This window comes from Exophiala aquamarina (genome assembly GCF_000709125.1).
Source record: "Exophiala aquamarina CBS 119918 chromosome Unknown aczIA-supercont1.8, whole genome shotgun sequence".
Classification (NCBI taxonomy): domain Eukaryota; kingdom Fungi; phylum Ascomycota; class Eurotiomycetes; order Chaetothyriales; family Herpotrichiellaceae; genus Exophiala; species Exophiala aquamarina.
Window position 1 is genome coordinate 28,147 of NW_013550580.1, and position 12,081 is coordinate 40,227.

Genomic DNA, 12,081 nt, shown 5'->3' on the forward strand with positions numbered 1-12,081 from the left:
CACAATCTGGGCCACGGGGCCCTGTTCCCGGCACCGCCTATAATTGCCAATTTATCGCCTCTGCCCTAGCCTACAGTGCCCATAACTCAAATTGACGTAATGGTCACAAAAGTTCCCTTTCTCTATAATTGGCTATTCTAGCTCGACAGAGCTTAGGTCTTAAAAGGGTCTGCTGGCGGATGACAAAAGGTTGAAGTGACAGAGGGAGCTGGGACCCCAATTGTTGGATATATAAGTATACAGAGAATGTCCGCTATGTTCGCAAACACGCTGAACAACGTTGGCGGGAGGAGAGGCGGTCCAGCCTCAGCCCACAAAGATAGATAACAGTGCAAACCCTCAAGCTCGATCAATCTGATAGAGCTTCCCGAGGCCGGCGAAACCAGGGTCTCCGTAGTCAGCCTCTCAAGCCGGCTTCTGCGATCTAATAAGGTACCTGTAAAGGCTGGAACGATGCGCACATTAAACGTTGGTTTGCGAACTTGCTGTAGAGGGAAGAGGATTAACGAAGGAGTGGTGCGGGAATGCTCGTGTATAGGTGAGTATAGAAATTTTATTGGAGAATAAGGGCTGTGATGCTTATAATGGTAGGAGTGAAGATGACTTTAATTCTTGCTCCATGATAACTGTCTCATACTTTATAGTGCTCAACTATAAAACTTACGGGAATATCTATATCTGTCTACGTGGACCAATGGCTTTGGACATCACATCACAGTAAAAACACGGCAAGCGAACTGCAAGCATTATTCAACCCATGTCCATTTAGTCGTGCCCCTAGTTACGCATACATGCTGAAAGACCCATGGACAACGAATCATGCAGTCCAGTCACGTGATACCAAGACTGCACCCCTCTTGGCTCTTCTGCGGCAAGCTTATCACATTTCGCCGCAAATCCAATAGATGCCCACTGTCACCGGGCGCCGCTGCGGCCTGGAGGATGCAAAGGACAAAAGTAGGGCAACGGCACTGACGGGCCTAGTTAGCATCATATTGATAAGATAGCTGTCCGAGTTCAGTACGACATTGCATGGCATTGACAGAAGCGTATATGTCGTCAACGAAAATATCCGGCCGTAAAGAGGAAAGACCGACATGGCACTACATTGTTTGCGCGCAACTGTAGTTCTCATGTTATTAAACTTACATCTTTCGTGATCTCGTCCACAACAGAACCATGAGCATCGATCTTTTGCTAGTTAGCCTGGCGAATACCCTATCTGCGGGTTACATACCGTCCAAAATGGACCCTTACTTTGAAGATGCTTTTCAATTTTCAAGTTTTCCTGAGAGAATGTTCGTAAACGTTTCTTCATGGAGTCGTCATTATCGCCAATCCGGCTAGATGACTCCGAGCGTCGGTTTAAGCGATATAGCGGAACTTCTTCTAAGCATTTCAGAAGTATAGTAAAGAATCTTCCTCGGATCTATAATTAACAGTAAGTAGGAGTTTAATGTTGTATCGAAACTAACAACCTTTTCCTCAAAAGCATGGGCCTGGTCTAAGCTCCTCGGAAATCCATCCAAAATAACAATGCATTTTATTTCCATTTGGGATTCCTCAATTCGCTTTTGTATTAGGCCTACTGAAAAATCGGCCGGAATGATGACTGAGTTTCTGATGCTGTCCTTGATAAAGCCGGCGAACCCAGACGAGGTTGATATGTTTCTTCACGAAGGAGATCGCCTACTGAAATGTGCACAGAAGATGTGTCCTGAGTAATTCGAGCATATTGCGTTCCCTTCCCTACGCCAGGGCTGTCAGTTTTGAAGGAGGAAAGACTTAGAAAAGTAGTGATATACCTAGGATAAACAAAAAGTTTAGATCCTATGTCACTTTGGAAGACCGTAGTGTGTCCCTCTCTTGCTTTAAACACTTAGCCCAGATAACTGCCCCTAAAGATACTCCCAACTTCGAAGGGTCTCTGAGAATAAGCGACTATCACACTTCCTTGCAATATTTTTTAATCTTAAGCGAACTACTGTGGCTTTAGCGGCATCTAAGTTTTAGATTTAACTTTTCATGTTCTCGCCGTTTAAAGGTAGAGGACACTGGCCTTGCGCTCATTCATCGCTATTCTGTCTCGAATTTTTTATAAAGTTGTAGACAAGTCAGATTTTAAGCCTTACATAAGAGCTTTTGCTATCCAGGCATTATCTTACAAGATGCTGTACTTAGGAACGGCTAAGTCTCACAAAACTATTTTGCTCATCGTAGCGCAAAACATCGTTCACCTTCGCTCAGGGTGAACTACGTGTAGTAGGATAACAGGTTGTCAGTAATCTATGTACAGTAAGCGTAATGGATATATCACTAAAGAATTGACTCGGCGGCCCTCGTCATGCGATCACGTGCTGCAACCTATATTATATAATAGTATATGGTCCCTGCTTGGTCCCCCCGGGTGGACCCGGCGCCCGCTTCGCCGTAGATTAGGTTCCCCTTGGTCGGTACCTCCACGACCCACTATGCCCTTTGACATCTAGTAAGACCACGATAACACAACACCGCAGCACTTATCCTTATGACAGTTCTGCGTCCGATATCTATATATCACTAAGTTCTGAAACAGAACGAAGGGCGATCTTAGAGATTATCAGACTGATATTCCACAAAAGTCCAGGATTGTTCGTTTGTTGTCGTTAACTATAGACAAAAGCTAGTCGCTCCTATGAGGCAACCCATCCAAGCAGTAGCACAGAAGCGATTGTGGGACCCCCCACCGGAAGTAAGGCTTATAATTGATCGTTTTGTTTTCGCTTATGACAACCCTATACCTCTTTCCAAATGCTTGGTCTTGGACTGCTCTTTACTACGAACCTACCGCATCTTTAGGCGGGAAGGGATCTCATTATTTTTTTGAAAGGAATCGCTTCATCCTACAAACTACTACTTCTCGGGCGATAAAACGCTTACCCAAGAGATTTCAAGGATATAAAGATATGATTCGATACATAGCCGTAGATTTTCGGCTTAAAAGTTAGAGCCATATCGATATTATCTAGAATCTCATGAGGGCTTAGAGAGAGTTGGTCCCGACACTTTAAGTAGTTTTAGGAAATTTTCAATTTCTCTATATGCTCTCTTTTCAATTGACACTTCCATCTAACTACCTCCAACATCAAACCCAGATGGAAGAAACGTTCTATGCGAGTTTTCGGGCAGGTTGTATAGAAGTAACCCGAGAGATGCACGAGCAGTATCGTATATTTAGGACTGTTGAAGGGTACTATCTAGATGATAAATCTCTCATAATAACACTCTATCCATCGTAAATAAATTTTAATAACGTTTAAGACCCTATTATAATGGATCCCTAAACCTACTCGAAAGCAAAGCTCGAAAAAGTAATCTCGAAATACTACTCTCCTTTTCGGCCCTAGTTTTGATTTATAGGAGGTCCCATAAATGGTCCCTACTATGTCCTTTACTATTTATAGCTTGATTTATATTGAGCCCGAAAGTTTCCGTCTCAAGGTAGTTGTCTTAAAGCTCTCTCGAACATATTCTAACTAAGTTACTCACTTTGTCAGTCTAAGATGAGAACTTCTTTAGTGATCGCAGTTGGCTTCACGATTACGGCATTCGTTATTTCAGTGTTTTGTCTCTTTGCAGGCTCAAGCAAATCATTCCTTCAGAATGTGGATTTAATGATAGTAGGAGCAAAATTGGATTTTCTAAAGCAATCCATCTACTGATAGAATCTAGTTGAACATATCACGAATCGGCCACACCAACCTATTTAATACTTCCGATGGCGATGGGAGTATCTTAGGCGATCTCGCTAACGACATCCAGGGGGACATCAATAACCTCATTAGCGATGTAGGGTCTAATATTGCTAACGCCCTAGATTTACCTGATTTCTTCCTAATATATCTCACGGGATACTGCAAAGGTATGTATAGACCTAATGCAACTATATTGGACCCAACGAACGAGATTATCGGCTGCTCCAACCACACAGCACTATTTCACTTTAAACCGACTGCGATCACTGATTCCTATTTTCCAAATAGTACTACACTGGAAGATCTTCATTAGCCGACTGGGATCGAGGATACAGAGCGTGCACTCAACGTGGCTGGCATGGCAATGAGTATGTTTTATATCATCGGTATCATATCTGAAAGTGTAGCAAATTTTCGCTTCCTTCTGGACGATATGTTTTAATGTGCGTTTTCCCGGATGCTTTACTCTAGGGGCTCTTTCGGTAAGCTTCAATCCGTGCTGTTCTCTCTTCTCCGTTCTAATATCACTGTCCTCTAGCTTACATTTGTGGCAACCAGTGTTTGATCCGTTATTTCAACTATAATCATCACGAAAGCCGTCGACGTTATTAGTAAATTTGGGGACAGCATCGGCATTGGAGCAGATAAAGGACCTATGTTCTTCGGCATGACATGGGCGGCAGTGGCTGCCATACTCCTTGCAACTATATTATCGATTATCTAGAGAATTGCTAATCGGACAGGTGAACTAACTAATTCTCTGATATACACATCTCTGAATATCACCGACACTGTTAAGGGGACGTCTTGGGTACCACAAGATATAAATGGAGTTGCTTTCGCAGTAATCGAAGCGAGGGGCCGGAAAGGAGGCCCCTGACGGCCCGCTTTAATATAGCTATATTCTACCCACTTTATAGCTCTCGTCATTAGTGTTCAAGTAGTAATTCTGAATCGTATCATAATAACCGAAAATGCTGTCTCTCGAGACTCGTGTTTTCTAAGACTATGCAAATAACATCTTCGAATACCTTATGCACAAAGAAACCGAGATGCTTCTAGACTTAAACTATATGAATAAACAACGTGGCCTTGACTAGGAGATACGAATATAACTAGTGGCGTGGTTGGTCGAGGTTCGAAACTACCTCGGCCTCTATTATGAAGTTTTATATCTAACCGTTAATATTATCGACCGCTCCCTGTCCTTAATGGAAGTAACTCCTGACCGGCTAATGCTTCTTGGAGCTGCATTACTAATCATATCGCTCAAATATGAACAACAGGACTTAGACTATTCGATGTAGGATATTATTAAAGTTTTCGATCTTGAACCTAAAAAGGTGCGTTAAACGGAGCGTATTGTCCTTCGACGGTTAGACTATAACCTTAGTTAGCCAGGGCCAAGTTGCTTCCTATAGAGGATCAATAAATTTAACAATAGACAGACATAATTAACCGTCTTAGCCTATTACGCCCTGGAAGTAATTTAAGAGATGAACGATTTATAAGCAGCCTCCCTAGTTTTGCAGCTACTATTGCATATTGTTTCGCAAGTGAGGTATTAGGGCAATCGATATGGGTAAGTTCTCACGAGCTCTACGACTTTAAGGGTTCAGTTCTAATGAGACGCCAGGCGCGCCAACACGCCGATCTATTAGGCTATTCCAGAGGGGAACTAGAACCGTACACCCAAATAATAAGAGAGCCATGCTAGGACCCTAAGAAGCATCACCCGGAACCCTTTAAGAGATTTAGTCAAAGAGATAGAGCGTTGTTTAAGAAAGTCGAAATGAGATTTCAGGCTATAAGGCTTTAACTACTGAAGGAATGAGATAGATAAGCTAGCTAGATACCTTCGATCAAGTTTAACCTTTAGGACAAGGTGTATCTATGGGTGGGGGGGCACCGGTAAAAAGGCTTATTTACAGAAGCTTCCATAGGAAGTGTAAGGTATTAGAGACGTATTGCGTGGATCGACTCACCTAAGACTCGTTTAGGGTCCCTCCCCTCGTGGCCCTGTTTTCGTCCCGGTGGAATAATCGCTATTGGACGTGCCCTGAACTGGGACAACTACTTGAAATATAAGTGAAGATACCGTACTTGTATTGTCTGTTCGGCAACGCAATTCTAGAACCTCACCATACGAACTTTAATCTCCTCGCGACGCTTCCTAAGGGCTACAAGACCTCACACTCCGAGAAAGCCCATCCGAAGTCGTCTAAAGGTCTACCTTAGTCGTTTATACGATCGAGTATTCTGGTTAGACTCTAGTCCAGAATTAAATCCTCACGTTCCTTTCCACCAAGACTCCCCACCCTACTACGATTGTGACGACGGGTCTCTTAGATTCCTACCGGACATCTATAACGACTCTCGTTCAGATAGCGAATCATTAACACTACTATTCGATGACGCCGCATACGAAGCCAGTGTATCAAACGAGACGGAGTCTGAGATGAAGCCACTACTAGGATGAATCCTTCGAGGGGCAATGTGAAAATGTTTTTCTGTGAAATCGGCGATTATACAATTAGCCTCTGAATAAATCTACTTGTCCTCTGGTCTCTGGTTGAGTTATGATTCGTGGTACTTTAAGCCCGATTGGGAACTGTCACGCTGGCTTATCATACTAGCTTCCTGCCAAACATATTAGTATGTAAAATGACCACTGCGGGAGGCCACAGCTAACTTCATCATAAGAGAACAAATTAGGAATTAAAGTAGCGCCGTCGTAGGTCCGTCTCAGGCTAAAAGAGTCTGATTTTGTTCGAGGATTTGGACTGTACAATTGTACGGGCCAATCGATACAGGCAAGTCAGCGTAGTTGAGATTTCTGTCTTCTATGGTCACCGTTCTGGTGTACATAGAAAATCACTAGGCAAATGACCTCCTGGAGCCTATTTTCCATAATTCCAAAGTATTCCAAAGGCTGTGGCACTGACTCATTGATCGTCATCACAAGGTTGCCTGCCAGCTTGTTTCATCGATAGTCATTTAGGCGTCAACAGATTTATATAGGTGGAAATTCATTCTATTCGGCTCAGAGAGATCCAAAGAAGAGTGTGATTTGTCTTTAGCGCCTGGCAAGGTCGACCGAGTTGTTGCCACTATAGACACGGGTGAAGACAAAGTTCAGAGCAGGCTAACTGCGCTCTTTTCCAAAAATATAAGTGATTACTCTGCTGGCGCCTATAGAGAATTATGTGAAGGAGTGGATAAGACGTTTAAGGCTGTTCCGTTAACCCTGATCTTAGTAGATACTTCGGATTCTATCGTCTCGGTATAGAAAAGTAATATTAGTACTCGAAGAGATACTATCTAATAATGTATATAGCTATAATGTCCTGAAATTAGATTCTATGCAAAATTGAGTAGCTTGAAAACGATAATACCCGGCTTTTCCATGAGCTATATTAGTGGAAAGATAAAGCGACATCTGAATCCAAACATAGACAACTTGCGGAAGAAGAAGCCTGTCGCCAAAATAACTTTATTTAGTAGCTTCAAAGTCGGATTTGCGACAATTCTAATACAGTAAATCGCCTCACAGGCTGCGTTAGGAGCTGTTTTCAGGGGCTGGACAAAGTGCTCCCCACTCTAGAGGAGCTGAGTCAGAATTAACTGTGAAGTTGCCGTAGCTAGATAGGTTTGAAGCACGAGTTGAGCGAAAGCACTAGACATCACCTGTAACACCATGCCGTTGTATTCAATTCGTAACAACGCATGTCAGGTTAGTGGCGATTTCCGATTAGCATCAATCCCTATATCGCCTTGGATCTCGAAAAGACCAGCCTATAAGGCAATCAAACAGCCAAATGAACAGTATATTGTGATACAAGCAGCATTGGTGGGGCCTGACGACATGGGATGCTGGACAAACGCAGTCTTCTCATTCCGCAGTTCATGTTCCAATTTCGCATCCATCCACACTATGCGTTAAAAGTATCATATAGCTCCGGCTGTTTGACGAGTAGTGGCTGCAATGCCTTTGTCCAGTTCGTTTCGTTTAGGTTGTCGAACTAGAGGTGTGAGAACCGAGACATTAAGAGAATTAAGACTTGTCTAGTAACAACAGTCCGGTTCGGATATTCAAAGACTTTGGGAGGCGAAAGATCTACTCGTATGTCGTCCATTGGTACCAATTCGGTCGGTAATTTGGGAACAGATGTCCTATTTCCTCAAAACACGTCCTCTTTCAGTTCAATTCCACTCCCGTCACTTATGGACACAAAGCCGTCGTACTTCTGGAGATTTATGCTTAGGATTTGATCAGGTTCCGCGGAGCGGCTATCCTATTATCATATCAGCGTGAGAATGTAGGGAAGACGAAACCAGGTAATTACGTTTGCACCTAGACCCAGTCCTTCAAGCTTTTGGATAAGGCCGGGACTAGCGACATCATCTTCATCTGTCCACTGGTACGTAATTCTAACACCTTTGGTCGTGAATTTCATCACTCGCCCGTGTAATGCACATTTCCTCAGATTGGCCATGCCGAAGCCAGAAAGTCGACGGCCTGCGAGAAAGTTGGCAGCAACCAGAAAGGTAGTATCAAACAGATACTCTCGCATTATTCTCTCCAGGGGTTCTTTGTCTTTGTCTGTTCGGGCAAAATACATTGGATGGAAGCTGTTGATCTTCACTATTTTATGGCCACTCTGTAGAACAGATAAATAGAGATCCCCGCTTGATTCCACAGATGAACAGTAATCAGTGGCAAACCTGTTTACCAAATGGGACGTCTGGCATTGACAGATCAGAACAAGGTCTGGACGCAGCAAAGTCAAGATTTCTTCAGTTGCCGTGTAAGCTTGTTCATCATCGGCGATGCGTTCTTCCTCTTCTTGCTGCAATACGGCCTGATATCGAGCACAACAGTATTGTCCAGATTGCGTCGTCCATTGAATGCAAGACGAAGAGAGCGATCAACATATTGCAGAGCAGTAGAACTTTCAAGCATCTCTTGGTACGAAACGTCTTCGGCGCTATCGCCTGGTTAGAGAAGCAGAACCACAAGGTCCCTGCAACCGGTTGCCAGTCTTTTTGCATTTTGTCGCGCATGTGGAGTGGCATGTAGCCTAGCCGCAAGGTCGCCGAGAGGCGCAAGGTGTTTCCGAGTTATTGTGCAATCATGCTTGCCATTTCCGCACCGAAGGCTCGATAAAGCTGGGCGGATAGCCTTTAGGTCGGTGAAATTAAACGATACGTTTGACATCTTAAATGCTGCAACGAATCGAAATAACCGGCTTTTATAGATATTTTCGGCTCTGACTCTCATTGCGCGAGAGTACTGCGCCTGCAATAAAGAGTTGGCTGGCATGCGCCCCCCTGGCCACCAAGAGGAGGTAAGTTCAGGGCGCGCGCACCCCGCGTCAGGACTAGAGTGGCGCCGCCCTGTGCTCACCCAGTAGCACCACGCTAGCATGCTACGCGGTACCTATCTGCTTACTGGGAGATGGGGGAACGCTTTCTCCTTAACGACGTGAGTAATCTCTGTTATAGACCGTGTGTCTAGCCGCCATCTAGCAGAGAACTCGCAGCCTATAGCTTGGTCATACCGGTATACAGCTAAGGCCAACTAACAGTTTTTCTCTTTTTTTTTGTTCATCAGGGCCTATCACTAGACAAATGTTTGGTAGAAGACGATTGATGATACCAAAATCGCCAACTGAAGCACCGCCGTTCCCTGGTTACCGATCGCAAAGATCCCCATTGTGGGTGCACTGTTTGGCGTTGAGGTTGCGCCGCTCTGGCCGGCAGATGCTGAGGGCGTGGAGGATGGCGCGCCTGTCGAATTCGCCTGGGCCGAAACAGCTGCAACCTTTTCGAGGAGAGGGTATATATAGCTATGATCCTTGAGCGGCTCAGTGGGTCCATACCAGCGCAGTGCCACAGTGAAATTTCCCGGTTCCTGTGGCGAGGGTAACCAATTTGAAGTCCAATTCTGGGGTGGGGCGTCCGCTTGGATGAGAATCTGGAATGGGGCGTCTTCAATCGCGGTGACAGGGGCACTAAATGCCTGACCACCCGAACTGTAGACCAATGTGCCATTCGGATAGCTTAGCTCGTTGCGATCGCTGATGAGGTATCTGTCGATTGGATTGTCGACCAAGTAACCGTCTTGTGAGTACATTGTGACACTCCAAAACCCGTCTTGCCGCACGGGTGGTCTTCCTGAAAACTTCAGAAGGAAAGCTTCACCGGATTCAAGTCGAGGAGTAAAGCCGAGAAATGGGTAGAGGGCTTCCCGCGGCATGAGGGGAAGATAACCAGAGTTGGAAATCCAAGCCAGTCCCTCCACAGTGTCGACGAAATGGTATTCGTCCGGAGAGTTTACCAAAGTCCAATTGTTTCCCATATCAAGTGTCCTGCCTGGCTGACGAAGATATCCGGACATAGCTGCTTGCACTATCTCGTAGTCACGAGTAAGATTAACGCAGTCTGGCCTGGAGTAGTTGCCATCGTTGACTCCAGCCAAGGAGAGCTGATCTTGTGTCGATGCAACTAGAGTCTCTGGACTACCATTGGGAAAAGCTTGAGAGAAACGGCCAGCCAACTGCATCAAGTGCTCCGCAGGTCCCGAAGATGAATTAGCAAACATAGCAAGTGTAAGTGGCGGGCCAGACGCCGAGCCCTGTCGAGGGACTGGTGTTGATAGCAAATGGGCCTCAATTTCTTGGACCACCGCTACGTCTGTCGTTGAATTTCTCAGCATCACGCGACAGACGATGGTACCAAAAGTGCTGGGGGCGTAGATAGTATCCTGGTAATTTGGATTGCTAGTTTGATTGTCGCTTGAAACAGCCGAGGAGTTCAACGTCAGTAGATAATTCCCCGGTGAACTTTGAGAGAGCGATCCCAAGGTATAATAGTTGTCTCCGAAGCTGTTTCATTCATTAGATTCTTGAGATCCGACTCGGACTTGCGACTTCGGTTAATTCTCACATATCGTAGAATGAAATGGAATAGTAGCGTCGGTCATCCACAGCAGGGACTGTCACCTGCAGATCGTCCTGGGATATGTCGTAGGTGATTGACGCAAGCAGGGCGTCAACGGAAGGCCGTCTCACGACGGTTCGCTGAGGGGAGCTTATCCCAGTAGGCGTGCGAACAACGTTCACCGTTGGAGTGGGATTATTCTGAGGCCCATGCCAGTATTTTTCGAATGCAAGCAATGGTACAGCCCACTGAGAATGCTTCAGCAAAATCGAGGCACCGAAAGTCTTCCACAGTTTCGTGTGCGATACTCACTTCAATTGCAAATACAGTAGCATTATCGGCAGAGCAGACGTCCTGTGCTGACGTCAAACTTGCCCAAGGAAGCAAGAATATTGCCGCGGTGGGAAGAAACCACATGATGATGCCTAGGTGCGAAATACTTTCAGAGAATTGTGTCTGAAATATGACGAACGTTCGTTTGGCGGGCGACGGTGACTGTTACATAAACTGTGCCCTTCCGGCCTCGGCTTCAGAAGAGCTTGGTAGCGAAATTAATGGCTGCGTCTCCCCTCGCGCAGCCCCCTTTTCTGAGTGAGGGAGGAGGAGATCCCGGTCGTAGGTTGACTCACCAAGATATGTTTCTTGGGGAAACCATGCCATGGCTCTCCATTCGCTCCTGGTACGTGAACATCGTGCAGTCCTCAGAACCAGTCTTGTATTTAGATAGCCGGCCGTTTCCCACAACCGTACATCTTGGAGAAACTTGCACTAGTAGTTATCGCATATTGGTTCAGCCTCGGTGGAGAACGGCAGAGCCATTTTGTACCGCTTCGGCGGGTCATACTAACGAAGTCCGGGGAGGGTTTTGCGGAGTTGACATGCGAGAATGCTCTTCTGTACCTCTTCAAAGCTCCTACCAGCGCTGGCCGGTCGTGCCGTCCCTCTTTTGACTGGCCTGAGGGCAACGCAAGCGCTTCTCAGCAATCAGCTCGGACCTTTTCCTCGCACACTCCATTGTTTTCTTCGTTGCCATCTAGTCGGCGGTGATCGCTTCGTTGCCGAGTTCCGTGCCAAGCGCCTTGATGGAAGTACTACTCCGCAATTCGATTATACTTCGACTTTCCCCCACTAGGAAAAAGAGTGTCGATACCTTGGGACAACATCGGAGACCTCCGCCGGACTTAGCAATATATTTTCATTAATCCACCGGGGTTCTGACAGGAAAATCGCCCTTCAATACTAGGTCGAATTCTCCCTGGGTGAGGGCAGGTGAGCGGGGAGTGAGCGGGATTTAAAGCGGCGCCGGCCGGGTGAGGCGCGAGGTAAGTTCGGCGTCGAAGGAACTCCTCTTGACACGCCAAGAAAGACCCCTCACTTTGTACGTCACCAGGAGCGCCGGCCACTG

The 12,081-nt window shown here is 45.8% G+C and overlaps 5 protein-coding genes across 5 annotated transcripts; 2 read left to right on the forward strand and 3 right to left on the reverse strand.

Moving 5' to 3' along the window:
• Positions 1-1,234: 1,234 nt before the first annotated feature.
• A1O9_08604 (uncharacterized protein) lies at positions 1,235-1,887 on the reverse strand (the record flags this gene model as incomplete). The annotated part of the gene is made up of 3 exons (XM_013402088.1): positions 1,850-1,887; positions 1,479-1,805; positions 1,235-1,429 (listed from the first exon to the last, which is right to left on the reverse strand). Coding segments are annotated over exons 2-3 (270 nt in total), but the record flags the coding sequence as incomplete, so codon positions are not given.
• Positions 1,888-3,711: 1,824 nt separating this feature from the next.
• A1O9_08605 (uncharacterized protein) lies at positions 3,712-4,452 on the forward strand (the record flags this gene model as incomplete). The annotated part of the gene is made up of 2 exons (XM_013402089.1): positions 3,712-4,216; positions 4,273-4,452. The coding sequence occupies one exon, from the start codon at positions 3,712-3,714 to the stop codon at positions 4,045-4,047; it is 336 nt and encodes a 111-aa protein (XP_013257543.1). The 3' UTR covers positions 4,048-4,216; positions 4,273-4,452.
• A 397-nt stretch (positions 4,453-4,849) lies between these two features.
• A1O9_08606 (cyclin domain-containing protein) lies at positions 4,850-5,017 on the forward strand (the record flags this gene model as incomplete). Its single annotated transcript, XM_013402090.1, has 1 exon — positions 4,850-5,017. A coding segment is annotated over one exon (168 nt), but the record flags the coding sequence as incomplete, so codon positions are not given.
• A 2,898-nt stretch (positions 5,018-7,915) lies between these two features.
• A1O9_08607 (uncharacterized protein) lies at positions 7,916-8,356 on the reverse strand (the record flags this gene model as incomplete). The annotated part of the gene is made up of 2 exons (XM_013402091.1): positions 7,916-8,029; positions 8,081-8,356. The coding sequence occupies 2 exons, from the start codon at positions 8,354-8,356 to the stop codon at positions 7,916-7,918; spliced, it is 390 nt and encodes a 129-aa protein (XP_013257545.1).
• A 1,001-nt stretch (positions 8,357-9,357) lies between these two features.
• Positions 9,358-10,338, reverse strand: A1O9_08608 (uncharacterized protein; the record flags this gene model as incomplete). The annotated part of the gene is made up of 1 exon (XM_013402092.1): positions 9,358-10,338. One exon carries the CDS (start codon positions 10,336-10,338, stop codon positions 9,358-9,360), a length of 981 nt encoding a protein of 326 aa, XP_013257546.1.
• Between the last annotated feature and the right edge of the window lie 1,743 nt (positions 10,339-12,081).